This window comes from Amblyomma americanum, chromosome 10 (assembly GCF_052857255.1).
Source record: "Amblyomma americanum isolate KBUSLIRL-KWMA chromosome 10, ASM5285725v1, whole genome shotgun sequence".
NCBI lineage: Eukaryota > Metazoa > Arthropoda > Arachnida > Ixodida > Ixodidae > Amblyomma > Amblyomma americanum.
The window spans coordinates 7,627,914-7,642,455 of record NC_135506.1 but is presented as its reverse complement, the minus strand read 5'-3'; the positions used below and the strand labels follow the sequence as shown (position 1 = coordinate 7,642,455).

Below are 14,542 nucleotides of genomic sequence, written 5' to 3'. Positions count from 1 at the left end.
CAAAAATAGATTCCTGTAAAATCTTGTGGTCAATAATGAAGTTTATTTTTTATAAATAATGCAGTCTACAGGGATACAACTTAAAAAACAGTTGCTAACACTGGGCCACGGTCCGCGGCGTACTGTATTACTCCGCTGGCTCATCGTAATAGTAAACGAAATCAACTTTTGGCTGTATTATACAAGCCATGTATCATCATTCTAGCTCCTGTAATTTTTTTCTTGTGATTAGTTTTTGTTTCGGCAGCAAGAAAAGTTTTAACTGGCTACTTTTTTGTGAGGAAATCTGTGAGGCGGTCGTGAATGTGGGCGGAGCTTCACGTGTAGATTTTTAATTTGTATCCGACCTTGACTGTCTTAATTTTTTCTCCAAATATTTAGCCCGCCGTTGTCAGCGTCGCCATGTGAGAATTCTCAGTGCAAATCAGTTCCAAACAGTGAATTTTTCGAAGCAAGAAGCTTCGCTACTCTAGGTGAAGCAGCTGTAGCGTAGGGCGGAGAATGACCTTGAAGTCCAACCACGTGTATTGCCATGAATTCCAAGGTTTTTCTCTCACAGTTTTCTTCCGTGACAACCTGAGCAAGCCATTACTGCTTCCTCTGACGCGGAACGATGCGCCACTACGGCATCTCTCCTCCACACACTGGAAGCGCTCTCCACAAAGCCTACGTACCCGCCGCGGTGGCTCAGTGGTGAGGGCGCTCGGCTACTGATCCAGAGTTCCCGGGTTCGAACCCGACCGCGGCGGCTGCATTTCGACGAAGGCGAAACGCTAAGGCGCCCGTGTGCTGTGCGATGTCAGTGCACGTTAAAGATCCACAGGCTGTCGAAATTATTGTTGTTGTTGTTGTTAGCCTATCAAAAGATGGCACATACCCACACTGGGGGATCGGCCAAGAATCGGGTGGCTATTCACCTGAACGCAGTTAACAAAAAGGAAAAGCACGTGGGAGCGCAACACCGGTGAATTTTTCGTCATGAACAGAAAAGGGATGAGTGTTTTGATTTTAAAATTTTAAGAATAATAATAGAGTGATTAAATATTAATTATTTAGTCAAAATGTAATAATTGATAGAAAAGAAAAGGTTGGAACACTTAGCAAGGCAGTCGGTGAGATTCTATCAGGAAATTTTGAACAGCAGTGCTAACAGATCTGTGGCTGAACCCAAATGTGGTGGCGCCAAATGATAGCAAGAGCGGGCTGCTCAAACTAAGGCCAAGATGCTGCAAGGGCTCCTCCAGCAACCTTTTTCTCAGTGAGTTGAATCGGCGACAATACAGCCAAAAATGTTCAATAGATTCTGGCTCACGGCAAAATGCACAAAGGGGAGAGAGCGCCAAACCCGACTTGTGTAAATAGAAATTTAGAGGGGGGATGCGGCAGCGTAGCCTCGTCAGTGATACTTCAAGCTGCCGAGAGCAAAAAATTTTCCTGTTCCAATAATATTTAAGGTGCTCATAATCCGCCGATGTTAGAAGTGATGTGTCTTGCGTGCTTAAAAACGCACGTCGCCGAAATCTAGATGCTGTAATGTAGGCTGTAGCCGGGATGATTGGCAACACGGGGCCGCTGAGGGAAGCCTTTGCGAGATTATCAGCAATCTCATTTACTGTCACACTGCTGCGGCCGGGAACCCATACTAAATGAACAAGGCTCAAATGCGGAGGAAGTAGGGATAAGAAAGTTGATAAAATGGGACCGTCAACCTGTGCAGCGAGCGACGAACACAAAGATAAAGAATCAGTAATTACTGCAACTGCTGTAATAGAGGGGTCTAGCTTGCGTAGAGCAAGTACAACTGCTAGAAACTCTGCTTGAAAAATAGGGGTGAAATCTGGAAGGCGCAGAGAAAAGGACCAGTCTAAATGCGAGCAAAATATTCCCACCTGCTTTTTCATTGCATAATGCGATGCATCAGTGGCTATTGCTATATCTGTTGGTAGGGTCCTCAGATTATTCCGGAGCCCTCCACTAGGGCGCCTCTTCCACTACCTCTATCCCTTCCCTTACGGCGCGGTTCAGGTGTCCTTGAGACAGATACTGCGCCATTTCCTCCCCCCCCCCCCCCCCACCAAAAAAAGCACACACAGCCGAAACAGCGTCGTGTCCGAAACTGAAACACATTAAAAAATAACCAATCGGCGTCGTCGTTCTGCCTTACGTAAGTGCAGGCCCGTGCACTTTCCTTTTCATTCTTTTCTGACAACCATAGCAGCAGCAGCGCTCTGGTGGCTGGTGGTGCGTCGATTCCGGCTCTGCCCTTCGCTTTCTTCTGCAGCGATATGAGGTAATGAGTTGCCAAATCCCGCTGTGTTCGTTTACGTAATGGCTTCACTCTTAAGGTGGCAATACGCGCGTTCTCCCAGGTACAGCTAGCCGCGACTCTAAGCGGCGTCTCTCGTATACGCATGATGCAGGAGCTGCGATAAACGTTCAGGCATTTTTACAGTCCTCTGTGTCAAGTTAGTGTCAAAGAATTAAGTAATCTGCTTTGCCTTTTTTCCCTGGCAGAGTTAGGCAGTCGTGGAAAAGGTGTTGCAGCTTCTATAAATGGCGCTGTTCACCGCTGCGTTCCTTCGGCTTCGCGTAGTGCGTTGTTTGGTTAGCTGCTTAACATTCAGTCGCTGGTTCTCTCTCGCACTCCAATTTATTCAGCCCTTCCTTGAGCGGCCGCTATTGGGCTTATCATTATGCTATTTCTAATTTCGCAGACTCATATTTGATGGATCGCTAAGCCTACAATGTGCTCCTCGAACGCGTGCCACTTCTTGCGAATTGTTAGTTGCTGCGTCATTTTTAGTATCGTAGACGTTGTGAACCGGGCGCACGTGAGTTGAGTCGTACAGCTTTTTTTTTTTTGCGACCGGACGCATGCAGCCGCACCGGATGGGCACCTTCAGGTATGTGAACGTCGGCCGCGAAAAAAAAAAATAGGACGCTTAAGCTTCGCCTTTAAGAGTGGAACGCGACAGCGTGTTGCAGCACTGCCAGGGAGTCCACGGAACGCAGTCGCCCGTTCGGCGCAACGCCTTGCCCGTTAGACAAATCGCTCTGCTGGTGAAACGGACGCGCGGAGCGGCAAACCACGTAGAAGCGCTGCCAGGCGCCTTGCCGAAACGCGCGGGACTCGAGTTGTGGTCATATTTCCTTGGCAAATCGTTCGCGACAAACCAGATGCCACAAACGCCAGCATTTCCGCGCCGAACGAACGGGCAGCAAGTCGCAAGCTTCGTGTGTAGAACGCGGTTTGGATGTGCGCTGCGTTATTCGCCGCTCACCGCGTGATTCCTGCGTGCCCGCACGGCCCAACTGCGCCCGAACGAGACGAGCGGGAGGCGCTGATGTTGGCCTTCAATTGAGCCAAAGGTCAAACCTCTTACGGCGCGATTCCCGTGTCCACCGATATATGCGATGCAGTTACTACCATGTTCTTACACCGTGGTTACTATGCCATTCCCTTTCCTCAAAACCGGTTCAGGTATCCACCTATATGTGTGAGAGTTACTGCGCCATTTACTTTCCAATTTTGTTGTTGGGGCAGTGGCGTACATTGCGAGGAGGAGGAGGGATTTCTCGCTCACGGCCGACGACACCGCATTTTCTGCGACACGAGCTCCTTAACGGTGTCGCGTTAAAAAGCGCAGTGGCTTAACTTGGCTAACCCTGGAATTCAGTGAAAAGCAGGGACGCGTCTGAGGCTCGTCCATGGCAGCTCGATCCGCTACACGCTCGCGACAGCCGTTCTACATATACCCACACGACCACGTGGCTATGGCGCACGTGGTATCACATGGTCTTAGGACACCCCCATCGGATGTCATCACGCGGCTTCACATCACCCCATCGGATGTTCTTAAAGGGGCTGTGAATAGTGCTTGAACGGATGCCGGTTACACTTCAGATGGATTCTTTGTCACACAGATGCTGACTCAAAAAGAATGACGAGAATCGATGCATAGGAACGGGAGTTATTAAAAGAAATTTCAAAATACAAGCAAACAATGCTGCCCTCAACTCGATTTTCGCGCAGCTTCCCATTCCCATTTCACTCTCCCAATGACGACACTCAGTGCGGCCAATAAAAACAGCCTATCTGAGCACGTGGTGGAAGTTTGCACTCCATGGTTGCCTGTTCTTTGTAACTCGTTCATGCCAAGGCTGGAAGCGCCGTTTGCAAGGTTACAACAACCATGTGAACGCCCAGCTGACCCAGCGATTCTTCACCGTCGTGTCGACAGCGCAGAAACAGTAATCAATGACGTTCCCTTATGGATCCGAACTCGAGCTCGAGATACTGCGACGGTGTGACAGCCTGCGCAAGGTATCAGACACATTTAGCATAGCGCGTACCGCTACTGCTTACCGCCTGCCATCGCCCGTCGCTGGATCCTAGCGCGCTGGTTGGTCATAATAATATTAATAATTGGTTTTTGGGGAAAGGAAATGGCGCAGTATCTGTCTCATATATCGTTGGACCGCGCCGTAAGGGAAGGGACAAGGGAGGGAGTGAAAGAAGAAGGGAAGGAGGTGCCGTAGTGGAGGGCTCCGGAATAATTTCGACCACCTGGGGATCTTTAACGTGCACTGACACGGCGAGCAAGGAGCGCGCGCTGTTGACTGGAACTTGACGCCATCTGGCGCCGCCGCCCGGTGATCCTACACAAGCTGACGATGCACACTGTCTGCTAAATGTGAAACGAACGCATCCTTCCTTGGGACCGAAACGAACGCTTATAGAGTTCAATGGCTCGATCGGATCGATTCCGCAAAGCCGCTCTCAGATACTAGAGAGAAACCATAAGTGTTGAGTGCTAGGTCGTAGGATGTTTACAGAGAGGCGCAAACTCCTTCGATGCAAAAAGTAGCCAGAGCCTCTGGTAGTGTATTTTTGTTTTATTTGCTTCACAGTGCTTTTATCTAGAGCAAACGAGTTGTTTTTTCTTTAATCTAATATAAAACACAAAAACTTGACAAAACGGAGCTTTGGGAGCACGTGGCAATACACCAAATCAGGGGGTACAAGGGGATATGGGATGGGCGTCGTTCGAGTGCAGAGAAGCTAGGAATAAGATAGCATTTGAGGAGCGATTGAGAAAAATGGGGGAAAAGCAGTGGGCTAGGAAAGTTTTCAGATACCTGTATATAAGGATCGCATGTTGATACGAAATGAAGAAAGCGAACCGGAAAATTGACAGGCAAATATCTGGACAGCAGTAGGGGGGCAAATAAGCAATTATCGGTCAAGAAAAATAAAGAAACAGAGAGGGCTCTGTGGAAAACAGGAATACTGAAGAAATCAGCACTGGGAACATACAGGATATTTAAGCCGGAAATTGCCAAATAAAATATCTATGATAATTGTAGGGGAAGCTCTTTGTTGTTTGAGGCCAGGACGGGAGTTTTGCGGACTAAGACATATAGAGCCAGGTACCGCGAGATAGACACGTTGTGCGTTGCGTGCGGAGAGGAGGAGGAAACGAGTGAACACTTGATACTTTTCTGTAAAGTGCTCCACCCTACAGTGGAAAGCAGCGGGGCTGATTTATCCAACGCATTGCGGGTTTAAGGACAGTGAAGGGAAATTAGATTTTAAGCGGGTAGAAGTAATTACCAAGCGAAGGTTATTGGTGGCTAAAATCAAGAGAAGAGTAAAATTTCATAAGTCATGGCTAGGTGGTTTGAGCCACCGCCCGATTTAAAGGGTTCAGCCGTATCCATCCATAATCCTGGCAGCTAGATGACACGTAGGCAGCACAGAATTTTCTTGTGACTGCCGATGCAGCAAAAAGTATGCCTTCTGGTGCGCTGTTTCTTATGTTATTTGTCTGGTGTGCTTAGTATTACCGTTTGACAAGTGACGCGTCGATGACTGCAGTTGCTGGAGGGAGTAGCGAGCGAAAACGCATTGCTGTTGTGATCCGTTTTGCATGTCGAGTCAGCAAAACAATAAGCCCGGCGTTTCGTTCCACGAAATTCCTGCTTACTTAAAACTCCGGGAAAGACGGCTCAAGGTAATTCGGAGAAAGAACTGGCAGCCAAACACAACATCAAATTATTCTACAGTTTGTAGCTTGCATTTCCAGCCATGGAAATGCTACTCTAGACAGTTTGACTGCCCACAAAGACTGGGGTGGACTCTTTTACCCGACGTCAGCGCTCCTAAGAGTTACATGGCCTCAAGAAGTTCGTCGATATCATGCTCAAAAACCGAACGCATCTTCAATGGCCACTGGACACATGCTTGCTCTACAACTAGTGTGAATGAAATCGCGGCCGGGTTTTCCTGTCCTGACCTGTGAGAACAAGGATAGCGGCCACAGGGAAGCACCACTGCGTATTATCTGCTACAAGTTAATCAAACCATTTCTAACAAACCATGCACTTGACATAACAAGAACGCAGTTGCGAAGATGTACAACAAGAAACCTATTTCTCGAAAATTCTTGAAACTGCAGTAAAAAACGATTTCCGCCGCCTTCGTCGCACCGACGCATGCCATTTTTCCTTGTAAGTGCACACGTACGTGTCTGTGCCTTCAAGCGCAGTTATATATATATATATATATATATATATATATATATATATATATATATATATATATATATATATATATATATATATATATATATATATATATATATATATATATATATATATATATACACTCACAAGTCGCTCGCCATGATACTCCCCTTGTTCCATGTCATTTCATCAACGCACGTGCTTGTCATTTGGAGAAATCCGGTCAGCCAGGCCTGCTGTGTTTCTCCCAAAGTCACTGCGCGCGTGCGCATGACACATGAACCTAGTGAGCTGTGTTTCTTGCGGAAAGAATAAAGAAGAGGGGCATGGGTTTATCTGAAATTTGTCAACATTATTCAAGGAGGTACCGTTCGTCGAAAGCTCGTCGGAAAAACTCCCGAAACAGCGTAGGCTGGGCCTTCAAAGATCTGCTTCACCCGATCGAAACATCTCTCGCAATGCTCCGTAGCAAGCTTGTAACAGACGCGCGCTTCGAAAAGTTCTAAGAACATTAGATATGAGGGATGTGCCCCCTGCGGGCCAACGACTCCCCAGGCAGGTTACCGCGACGTCTCTGGCTTCCATCCATTGAGCGCCATGCAGTCCTTTCCCACTGCTCACCTGGTTGCAGTTGAGAGCCCAGGTAATTCCGGACTTCCTCTTGTCCTTATTCCATCTCATGGATTATTTTCCCTTTTTGCTTGTCCGAAGTAGTTATTGATTTCTTGCCATTGGCAGCAGTACAACTATACAACCATGCATCATGCAGTGTAATTACTTATTTCGCGACATTTATAGCCACTTCAAGCACTTGTTGCAATATGGATGTTTCGAACGTGTTCCTTTTGTTGTAAACCGACCAAAAGTACTGATTATGCACAAGATAAAAGGTCCTAACGGCATGATAGAACGGCGTGCTCAGCACGCTTTCATATTTCGAAATCGAAACTGATGATTCTTTTTCAGTATTATGTGGAAGTCAGCTCAGACTTCTTAAGCATTTGCTGCACTCTGAGACATTTAAAACATTTTTTTAAAATTGTAGCTCAAAGCCCGAAAAAATGATGAAACAGCATGATCGGACGCCGCGCATCACAGTCTCCCAGCCATTGAAACCGAAATTGAGGGTCATCTTTTAGCGCCCCCTAGCGGCCAGTCTTCGCAATGCGCCGGCGATCTCGGGGCCCATTGAAATCGAGGAGACGCTTCAGGTACAGTTCTAGTACACTGTACTTCAGGCATGTTCTTCAGGAGGCATTGATAAAGTGTACTAGGAGAGGGTATGCGAAATAAATAAATACCGTACGCCCCTCTTCTAGTACACTTAAGCATTGGTTTCCAGATTCAGTGCAGAGGATCATGGGAAGGTCGTCTGCTACCGCTACTTCCGGTGCCGAATTTCTCCGCTTGCTCGCTTGCTTTGATCACGGCAGTCACGTACTGTGTTAATATCGTTTCTTACATTAATTTATTTGCACTGCAACACTGCTGATTGTATTCAATCATCGCAGGACCAACACGACATCGACTCTCTCTACTTCGTGATGTGCTTCGCATGATATGCAACCAAAATGATGTAAGGTGGTGTAAAATGAATGGATTCATACACGCATGGATATAGTTTGCTAGCCCACTGGAAGTTTTTACATGCTCTGAGGAAAATAATCTAACGTCTGCTAAACAGCACGTTCCCTTCATTGCCTTCGCAGTGCGGTGAAAAAATTTATATAATGTAATGACCAACCGTTAAACTAGTTCAAATGCACGTGAAACTGATTGCCGTGCATACACAGGCCAGCGGCATACTCTTGCATAATAATTACAACCACTCTTACCATTTGTTATTGTCAATTTCTGCGCAGGACGCGTTGATCGATCTTACGGTGATGCTGCGCAGTAAGCTATGTCACAGCACAAATAATAGAGTGAATAAATGACGCACGCATGCATGGCAATTGCAATGCAAAAGGCAGTGTGTGTGTGTGTGTGTGTGTGGGGGGGTATTTGGAACGAGAAGTGGCTGACATACGAATTTTCCATGGTTCTTTGCGTTCCCTTCGGAAACGCACCTTACCTACTGAAATCATGCAATCTCCATACTACTAGAGAAATGAAGCCAAGCAAGCAGCCGCCGCGGTGGCTGAGTGCACGGTTATGGCACTCGGCTGCTGACCCGAAAGACGCGGGCTCGATCCCGGCCGCGGCGGTCGAATTTCGATGGAGGCGAAATTCTAGAGGCCCGTGTACTGCATGTGCGCTGTCACTGTACGTTAAAGGACCTCAGGTGGTCGAAATCTCCGGAGCCCTTCACTACGGCGTCTCTCATAGCCTGAGTCGCTTTGGGACGTTCATCCCCCATAAACCACACACACACACACACACACACACACACACACGCGCGCGCACACACACACACACCACACACACGCAGGCGCTTTTTGTTAGTTGAGTGGAGTTATTTTTTTATTCACACTCTTGGGATGGTGGAAAGGATTAACACTTGCAGCAGATAAAGCTGTTTGTATCATTTTTACAAAAACTTAATTAGTACACTGTGCTGTGTGCAATATGCAGGTCCCAGTCAAGGCACTCATTGGCTTGACTTTTCAGTTGGAAAATTTCCAGTTGTCTATCTTAAACCAAGTGGAGTTCACACCCAGTCGAGCATTCCATTTGGATCTCTTGCAGTTCCAGTTGGAGGTTGCAATTGCTTCCATATACACTGCTGAAAAATTTCTAATATATTTGCAATTAGAAATTTTTCTGTTGCATCTTGACCAGTTTAACTTTTTTATGGAACAGTTCACAGTTGGTTCCTGTTGGATTCAGTTGGTCCCAGTTAAACTGGCCTAAATTCTCATCTAATTGACACAATTTTTTTTATTTACTGGTATACCACTTGGAATATCTGGAAGCAATTGTAATGTCCAACTGGAATCTTAACATGTTTGATATTTATCCAAATCGTTTGCAAATTCCGGTTGGTTCGTAATGTTCCAAAATTTGGTGTCATTAATTTTCCCATTTGGATTATCCAACTGAGTTACATGACCAATTGGAATCTTAGAATCAATTAGAATAGCCAGTTAGAATTGTAGTTGAACTTGCTATTTCCCATTGAATCCAATTGGAAAATATTGGATCTCCTGGTCAGGTTCATTTGGATCTAATTGAAATTCCCAATTCGTCCCAATAGTTTTTTTTGACTGGGAAGTAAATTTGAGGTGTTTCGGCAGGCCCCCTACTGCCTTCCAGCATTTGCACTACATTTATACTGCTGGGAGTGCCTGCTGTGCCGGCAGTCGGCAGAATAGCTGTCGGGTTAGGTTGTCAGCAATGTTGGTCGATTGCCTCAATGTGGCCACATGACGTGCATAGCCCCCCCCCCCCCCCCCTTCTTGAAAATGAATTTTTGTTTCTATAAATGGAAAAAGAAAACAGGACAAATATATATTTGTTTCACCTGGGGGTGTGTCGTCTTTACATAGCATTCTGTGATTCTGGCAGTGCTGTTTCATTGGCTATGTGCTGTGATGTGACCGGAATCAGCCAATGAGGTCAGGCTGCTGGCAAAGTTGTCTGTGGGCTATTTTGCCAGCTGCTGACAGAGTAGTCCGGCTGTATACTGTTTGCCCTATGCTACCTTTTTGTTAAACTGTTTCCCCTATATGCTGCCTTTGTGTGTCTATGGTGCTGCCGCCTAGTTTAACTCATTTTGTGTCCAAGCTTTAGGCACATAGGTTACACATAGTTTGAGAACTGGCTGCGTGCTAATGTGCATTGTAGTTTTGAGGAAAGTAAGGTGCATGGGAATGTGATGCTTTGCTTGGCCTTGCTTGGTGCTTATGTTTATGGTAGGTACCTAGCCAGAAATTTTTTTTTTGGAAGGGGCCTGAGGCAGTTGTACAGGGCAAAGCCCGGGGGAGAAGAGGCAGGGCTTTGGGGGGGGGGGGGGGGGGGGGGTGGGGGGGGGGAGGGGATCCCTTATGCCTGGTTCATGGTGGAATATGTACCTTTTTTGCTACACCAGTCATATAATATTTGGTTTGGCCTGGCCTAGGTTTCCAGTATAAGAGAAGTGGTGAATCTACTCAGCTAGTTGTGGTTTAACATTTATGCACCGATGCATGAGTGCTGATTCACTCAGGTATGTACAGTCCTTATTTGCATCTCTTGTCTCTTGCTTCTTTTAGCGAAGAGGATGCATATCTCTCGGACAGCGACGTGGCAGCTCTCTTGGGCACCTCGCCAACTGCACCAGGTTTGCAGAAATTTTCAAAGGCGTATGGTATTACTCAATCGCCGAAGCTTTGTAGAGGGGAGTGGGTTACAAAAAGCAAAACCAGAACATAAAAGCGGCAGGTATGTATATAGTACAAAATACAAGATAAATCATATAGCGTGAAAGGTTAAAAAGCAAGAAAACGAATATAATTGCACTAGAAAAGTAGACCGAAAAGCGAAACAAGACATGAATAACAATAACAAGAAAACAGCAAAAGGAAAAAAAAAAGCATAAATAAGCACTTAAAATGTCCATTTGCAGTTCAGAAGTGCTGGGAAAGTGCTTTGTTCTGTTTCTGTAAATTCTGAAAAATTTTGGTGCGCTTCACTGACCGTTGGCGGCTCATGTATGCTATGCAGTAGTAGTATTTACACTAGAAGTAGTCATGTACACTTGCAATAGTATGGGCCTGACGTATGATTTTATTGTGACAGAGGGCAAAATTTTCCAAAGTTATAAGCACCTTTTAATTTTTACTTGCTTTTTTGCTTTCTTCAAAGGACCAAGGGGTGCTGGTGACACTGCATGGAATGTGAGTACAATATAGCTGTTGATTTAAAATAGCCCTTCACACTTTTAATATTGCATCACAATTTCATTCTAGGTGTACGTACCACCAGCTTTTTGTGTGAAATAAAACTGTGAATGAATAGGAGCCTTCATTAGGCAGCTATAGCACTGCGATGGAATTTTCTTGTTTTTTTTCTTTTTTACAGGCAAGACTTGGTGATTAATGAAATTACTTGACCACTCATTGTCTTGTAAAAACAAGAGTTGCCTAAAATCACAATTTTCAAACAGGCGAGCATTTTCGTTTACAGCTTTATACAATTTTATAGCTTCATAGCCTCATTGTGAGAATCGCTGCAGGAAGTTTTGTAACTGGACAAGCTAAAGCATTTAGAGCAGGCAAACTGGCATGCTGCATTACACTTTATTGTGTTAATATCTTGCTTACATTGGTTGTGCAAAGTTTTGGCAAAGGTCTTATTTATAAAGCTGCTGCAGGGCATACTATCAGATTTAAAACATCAGTTTTATCAGATATAAAGAGTCTGCCAAAAGTAGCTTGGAGAGTTTTGAGTCCTGCTTTTGTTAGAGGTTTAGGGTGTTATATTCAGAATTGAAATGTTTCAAATTCTGCAACCTTCTGCAGTTTATGAGAAAGTGAAGGTCGGAATCAAAGGAGCTCAGCCTTTTCATTTAAATGCATATTGACCTAAGTAAGCTTAGTGGCTCAAGGGAGCATAATTTTTCTATTTTTATGCATTTAGGAAGGGCGCATGATCTTAAGCTGTATAAATTCGAAAGCACCATAAGCATTCCTGGCTTGGCCTCGCTGCTGTACGTGGCTCAGTGGTTAGGGCGCTCGGCTACTGATTTGGAGGACACCTGTTCAAACCCGGCCTTGGCAGCTACATTTCGATGGAGGCGAAACTCAAGCGATGCCCATGTGCTGTGCAATGTCAGTGCGTGTTAAAAAACCCCAGGTGGTCATAAGTAGCCTCATAGCCCATATGTCACACCGGGACGTTAAACATCAAAAAATAGTTTTGCATTTCTGTCTCGTGCATGACAAAATAAGTGCATCTGATGAAATGACTAAATGTTGGTTTCTAGTTTGAAAACGTTCTCTCTCTCTCTTCATGTGAAGCCTTTCCTGTCTCTCAGTAACAGCAATGTTCCATTGTGTTTAGGGTGAGGAACTGCGTCGGCTTGTAACAACAGTCGCCGAAAGGTTCAGGCCAGCTGTTCGAGCACTAACTCGAGAAATTGTGAGAGAATGTCTACAGTCATCCAAGGTGCGATCGCAGCCTGCTGCAGCCGGGGAGGAAGAGAGTGACTTCATGCGCTCCAAACTGAGGACTTTCTTCACGAGCCTGCACGAGACTAAATAAAACCAATTCATGCCATTCCTATAGCATGCCTGCCTCATATCTCCTTTTGCATCATGACTACTAATACAGATGGGAGATCTGCAATCACCACACCTGGTTTTGAACAATGTGCAGCGTTTGTCTGAAGTTTGCAGGCCTCCGTGCTGGTGGCTGGGTCAGTTACTGTCTGCCATCACAGGTGTGTGCATGTCTCTCTCCCACTCTTGATAATAAAGTCATAGGAAAAGTAGCGTGACGTCTGCCTTGACTATTTGATCCTCTAATTTCGCTGCGTTGGAGTGATTGGCACAACAAGGAAAGACTTTGTAGATATCAGTGGCTGAGGTAAACTAGGCAACTGTTGCCAGTCCTTCCCACACAAATGGGATGCCACTAGCAGCAAATGAACTTGCAAACTGATCAATCGAGGGAGCTAAAGTGACATTAGGAAGAGTGGCTTGCGTGGAGATATTTGGCTGCACTAAAGCATTACTATGGGAGCCCCATCGCTCATATGGCATCTACTAAGGTACACTTGTGCTGCCGTCATTTACTTTGCCTTTTGCCTAGGACAGATGCCTCTGTGACTTACTTTGTGTCGCACATAGCTGTGCAAGGTGGTACAACAATAACAATCTGGTTAGGAAGTGGAATTTTAATTGCATAGCTCGCTGCTGTGTGTAGCTCTATCTTTGGTCACTTCTTTATCCTGCTTTGTGTCTTTTTTTGTGGTTTTTATTTTGTAGACAGTGGATATGTTAGAACAGCTTGTTAACCTGGGCTCGAAAGGAAGGTACAAAGAGAGAATAAGGCAATAAGCAGTGACAAGTAATGTGCGAAATCCAGCACCACTTATGTAAGAAAGGATCGAGGCAAGGGAGTTCTCTGAAATGAGTGCAACGCCAAAAGCAGTGAATAGTCATTTCGACGAACTTCACTTTCGGAAATTTCTTAAGTACACATAGTTTGGCAGTTTATATTTGTCGCTCTCTGATACAGAATCAGTGCCGTGAAATATTTAGGACCACCAACAAGCATTTCTTGCCCAGTGAATAATGTATTCTACACAATTTATACGTATCTATTCTATGCGTGCACTGATGTGTTTGCTTGCCTTTCGAACAAGAGTAATCATATCATCAGGTCAGTGCTCTTTCATTTGTCCTCTTCCATTGGGCACAGTTCATTTTTATCATAGGTGCCCAAACTATATATTTATCATCAGCACTATATGTCCACTGCAGAACAATACCTCTCCAACTGACTCGGTCGTGTGCCAGTTGTGTCCGCCCACCTAATTTTCCTCTGTCCCCCTGCTACACTGCAAGAGTAGTATTCCCTTATACCTGAATACACCCTCTACATAAAAAAAATCGTAACGAATAAGGTGTCATGTTTTCATGCCTCCTTGTCAGGCAAACTGCCTTCTTCCTCCCGGAGTGTGTACCTACGTTTCTTACAAAATAACAAACAAGCAAGCAGGTGAATGGGTGAAGGAGCATAAAAATTCGGAATATCGCCAATCAAGTCCCCCAAAGCCGCGGAATTCGGAACGTAAGCAGTCGATGCAGGCGCCACACTAGCTTTAATTTCCTGATTTTGTTATCGAAGATGCCAAGAAAGGGAGTGGGAAATGCGCCTTTACAGCGTCTGCTGCCCTCGCAGCTGGCACTCACCTGGCAGCCCCGCGACAGCAGGGAGCAGCTGCTCCGGCTGCTGGCACGGCGGCTTGGAAATTTTTCACCAACAGTGTGGAAAAATTGGCCGGTTTGTTGGGGAGGGGATTATGGCTGTGTCTTCTTCTGCTTCTCTGATAGGCGATTTTTCAGGGCGTTACCTCTACTCACCGAGGTAC

At 45.6% G+C, this 14,542-nt stretch overlaps 1 protein-coding gene across 4 annotated transcripts; it reads left to right on the top strand.

Annotated features, from left to right (window-relative positions):
* Positions 1–2,210: 2,210 nt before the first annotated feature.
* On the top strand, positions 2,211–12,733 carry LOC144107089 (uncharacterized). 4 transcript variants are annotated; one of them, XM_077640073.1, is made up of 5 exons: positions 7,794–7,915; positions 8,037–8,101; positions 10,719–10,786; positions 11,311–11,342; positions 12,508–12,733. In XM_077640073.1, the coding sequence occupies exons 2-5, from the start codon at positions 8,097–8,099 to the stop codon at positions 12,706–12,708; spliced, it is 306 nt and encodes a 101-aa protein (XP_077496199.1). In that variant the 5' UTR covers positions 7,794–7,915; positions 8,037–8,096; the 3' UTR covers positions 12,709–12,733. The 4 variants fall into 4 exon arrangements, with proteins under 4 accessions (XP_077496200.1, XP_077496197.1, XP_077496199.1 ...); XM_077640072.1 differs by having other exon boundaries at positions 7,904–7,962; XM_077640074.1 differs by lacking the exons at positions 7,794–7,915; positions 8,037–8,101 and adding an exon at positions 2,211–2,290.
* Positions 12,734–14,542: the final 1,809 nt, after the last annotated feature.